Raw genomic sequence first — 4,075 nt, forward strand, 5'->3', positions numbered from 1 at the left:
CTGTGTCTCCTCCCAAGCTCCTGTGCACGTCCAACTTCCTTGCCAGCGTGGCAGTATGGAAAACAGTAAAGGCCTTGGGTCTGTGTGAGCTCTGCTCAGCAATAACAAAAACATCTCTGCATTATCAACTCTGTGCCCTGCACAAATCCTAAACATAGCCACATACTAGCCACTGTGAGGAAAGTTAACTCCACTTCAGTCCAAACTAGCACAGAAAGTAAAGACTCAATTTGTAGAGTTAATCTACAGATAAAGAGTGGAATATTTAAAAATAAATAAATTTCTTCACAGGTTGCCGCTGTAAGTGCCTTTGCCCAGACTCTGCGAAGATACACATCTCTTAATCACCTGGCTCAAGCAGCTCGTGCTGTACTTCAAAATACTTCTCAAATCAACCAGATGCTCAATGATCTTAACCGTGTTGATTTTGCCAATGTTCAGGTAAAATGTATTTTTAGATAACAGGCTTTTTTTAAAGGGTTATTTCCTCTATGATTTTGAACATTATTGTTAGCTGTCACTATTTTATCAAGAAAGGAAAGTGGAAACATTTTGCTCATTCACATATGTAGCAATTCAGTCCAAATGCAATGGCTTACACTTTAGGAAAGTAAGAGCTCAACCATTATCTGCTTGCACTTACTCTTCCAACTTCTATGCAAATGCAGAGTAAATGCATTCTTAGAATGGGCACCATGTCTTAGTAACAGCAGAAATCACTTTTTTCTTGCATATGTTCCCAAGGAAACCATGCGAGGCCGTGGGGAGAAATGGACCATGGAGGGGCAGGGCTTTGACATCTTACTACTTAAATGTGATTAAAGCCCAGTTAGCAGTAATAACTCTCCATAGAGCAGTGCTTGGAGGCCTTGAAGGTTGGATAGTTCCTCTGGAAGCAGCCTGAGCGTGTTAATGAAACACAGTGAATTTGACAATAAAAAAAGGAAATGTGGCTTCAGGTGCTTCCCTGAGGCCTCAGTCTAACATGTAGAGCTTTACACTTTCCCACATAGATCACAGAATCATTTGGCCAGCAGTGTGAAAGGTTTCAGATTACTGGTAGTTCTCTGTTTCTCTCTTTTCTTTGTGAATGAGTGTTTTAAGGTACTTGTTAATAGTCTTAACAGATGCCCTTCAACAGTTCTTTACCAAAGATACACTATGTGAAGTATATATATGTTGATATGGATACAGTCTCTGAATGAGGTGTTAACTTGGCATGTATGGCTAATCTAAGGAGAAGACTTGCAGTTAGTGAGCCATCATTTTGTCTCCTAGTTTCTGAGTTGATCAGCTTGGTATTTAAACTTGGTAACACTGCTGATTATTGCATGCATTGTGTGTTTCTCCATTTGTGTGCAGTTTATGTTGTACTTTCAGTAATGTATAATCTGTTACTGCCAAGAATAACAGAATTTGTCTTTAAGCTTAACTTCTTCAGAGCAAAAGGAATGTTGCACTTGATTTCTTGCTACTTTTTTTATTACTTTAGCCCCCCTATTTGACTCTTCTTGCTGCTTGCCCTGTGTGAAGTCCCAGAAAAAAATGAGAAGTCATAAATATTTCAGTAGAAAAATGAGGAAAGTAGAAGCCTTTTTTTGCAAATGAATGTGGAAAACTAAAACAAACTTGTGTTGCTTCCATTGCTTATTCTGATTTCTTTGATGTCTGCTCTTATATGCTATGCTTTTCCCACCCATTTGCTTTCAACAAAATTATGATAGACATAAAATAAAAACTGCTTCTTAGTTTGTCTATTAAGTGGGCTTTGTCCTTTTCATCCATTGAGTAGCTTACTCTTTGAGAAATAATTACGTTCTGTGCTTTGGCTTATGTATTGTCAATTCAAGAGTTGCCATGTGCTGTAACAGGAGCAGGCTTCCTGGGTGTGCCAGTGTGATGACAACATGGTTCAGAGACTAGAAACAGATTTCAAGATGACTCTTCAGCAGCAGAGCACTCTGGAGCAGTGGGCTGCCTGGCTTGATAATGTAATGATGCAAGCGTTGAAACCCTATGAAGGAAGACCCAGTTTTCCTAAAGCAGCACGGCAGTTTCTGTTAAAATGGTCTTTCTACAGGTAGTACTTAACTAAAACATTCTAACTAGGTTATTATTTGCTGAATTGTGTCCTGTAGTAAAGTTGACAAATGCAATATCAGACAGTGGCTTGGTACTTTGTGAAAAGCGTGGGGGTTTCTCAGAGTATTTTTGTTGTTGACTTTGAACTCAGGTCTATCTGCAAATGATCAGGGATTTTAGTGGCCCATGTTTAATGTTTTAAGGGCCATCTGGAAATGAACACAGGTGGAATTTTGTCTTTAGTTGGAAACAGAATATGAAAATTTTGGGTTTAGAATTACTAAATCACTATTTTTAGTATGAGCTATTAAAACATTGTAGTATCTATGTTTATTAGATAAGGAAGACATTACTTGGTTTTAATGTGTAAAAGACAAATACTCCATGTTGGTTGCTTATTGAAACAATTATCACAGTAAACTTTGTTCTTTGAGCATGATTGTAGCAATTGCTTGCTGAAGATACCAGAATTTATTGAAACAATATGAACACACAGATCTATTTCTCGGTAATTTTAAGATTGTGAGTTTTTTTAATTACAGCAATTAAAACCTTTGTCCTGGGAGGGTAGACACAACAGATGCTATTTTAAGCAATAGGTTGTTTAAAATCCAGTAGATTTCTTACCATTTCCGTTGTTTTCGATAAAGCTTCTTTCCAGTTGAATCTTACACTTGTTCAAGTACTAGTAGTTATGCATAGATCAAAACTCAAAGCAAACCAGTCTGGCTATTTCTTACATAATGTGGTGTCCAAGAAAAACTTCAGAAACAGAAGAGAAGCAAATGGTAGCCTTTCTTGGACATCTCTTTCCAATGATGCCATAAAATAGACATTTGTGGAGAACATTACTTTTGAGAGTATTGGTTTTGAGGTGAATTGTCTACATGGATAAATGTTAAAATGGGTCTGACGTATAATATATATATATATTTTTATTTTTGAATAGCTCAATGGTGATTCGAGATTTAACCTTGCGCAGTGCTGCTAGCTTTGGCTCTTTCCATCTGATCCGCTTGCTTTACGATGAATACATGTTTTACTTAGTAGAACATCGTGTTGCTCAGGCAACAGGAGAGACACCTATTGCAGTTATGGGAGAGGTAAGATAATATGTAAGAGACTAGATTGATAGACTTAGTGATGAATTTGGGTATGTATCTTTGCAAATCGTTTAAACATTTCTGTGGAGTGGTAGGATGTTCTGCAGCACAGCAATTTATACAATAGTATAAAACTTGTTTCACATGTTCATTGTCACAGTACAAAAATCACATTGAAATCTGAAAATGAATTAATGCCAAATGAGCTTGCTCTTCTGCAAATCTGCACACAGATTCATTTGCACAATTTGAAAAATACTGATCAACATACAACCTTTTCCCAGTATTTGAGAACTGAGTATCTTATGTGAAAATACAAAAAGAGCAGAGTAATAGGATCTCTTGCATGCATTTGCACAGGTTTTGAATTCCCACACAAAATGTGTACTCTCATTGACTTAAGAAGGCTGGTTTACATATAGAATTCTGGTTTGTAGAGTACTGTTCATATATGTGTAATAAAACCAGCACAGACATACACAGAGGTTTGCAACATAGTTGATCTTCATATGTGTGAATCTCAATTCATAGCAGGTTTTTTTTTGTACTCATCTATGCCATCTGCAAGGCAAATTGTATCTTATCGCTCTTCTTTTTCTAGTATTTCATCTAACCTTTTATTTGGGTGAGACAGTGAAGAATGCATGAATTGTTCAAAGAATTATGCTTCAAAAGAGCTGGAAAATAGTTATATTTGAAAATATGCTAGATAGTTAATAGGATGGATTTTTACATTTTTACGCTTGGGAATCACCATATCATATTCTATGTTCAGGATAAATTACAGGTCATTTTGATAGTTGATTGGGCATCCGTTATCATTTTTCCCTCAAGACATATTGATTAAATTACATTAATATAATATAATATATTATATACATTAAATACTA

General features: G+C 36.2%; 1 protein-coding gene across 1 annotated transcript; it reads left to right on the top strand.

Moving 5' to 3' along the window:
• Positions 1 to 291: 291 nt before the first annotated feature.
• LOC103809355 (transcription factor RFX3-like) lies at positions 292 to 3,185 on the top strand (the record flags this gene model as incomplete). The annotated part of the gene is made up of 3 exons (XM_009082183.1): positions 292 to 441; positions 1,872 to 2,080; positions 3,032 to 3,185. Coding segments are annotated over 3 exons (513 nt in total), but the record flags the coding sequence as incomplete, so codon positions are not given.
• Positions 3,186 to 4,075: the final 890 nt, after the last annotated feature.

The sequence above is a fragment of the Acanthisitta chloris genome, unplaced genomic scaffold (assembly GCF_000695815.1).
Source record: "Acanthisitta chloris isolate BGI_N310 unplaced genomic scaffold, ASM69581v1 Scaffold29269, whole genome shotgun sequence".
NCBI lineage: Eukaryota > Metazoa > Chordata > Aves > Passeriformes > Acanthisittidae > Acanthisitta > Acanthisitta chloris.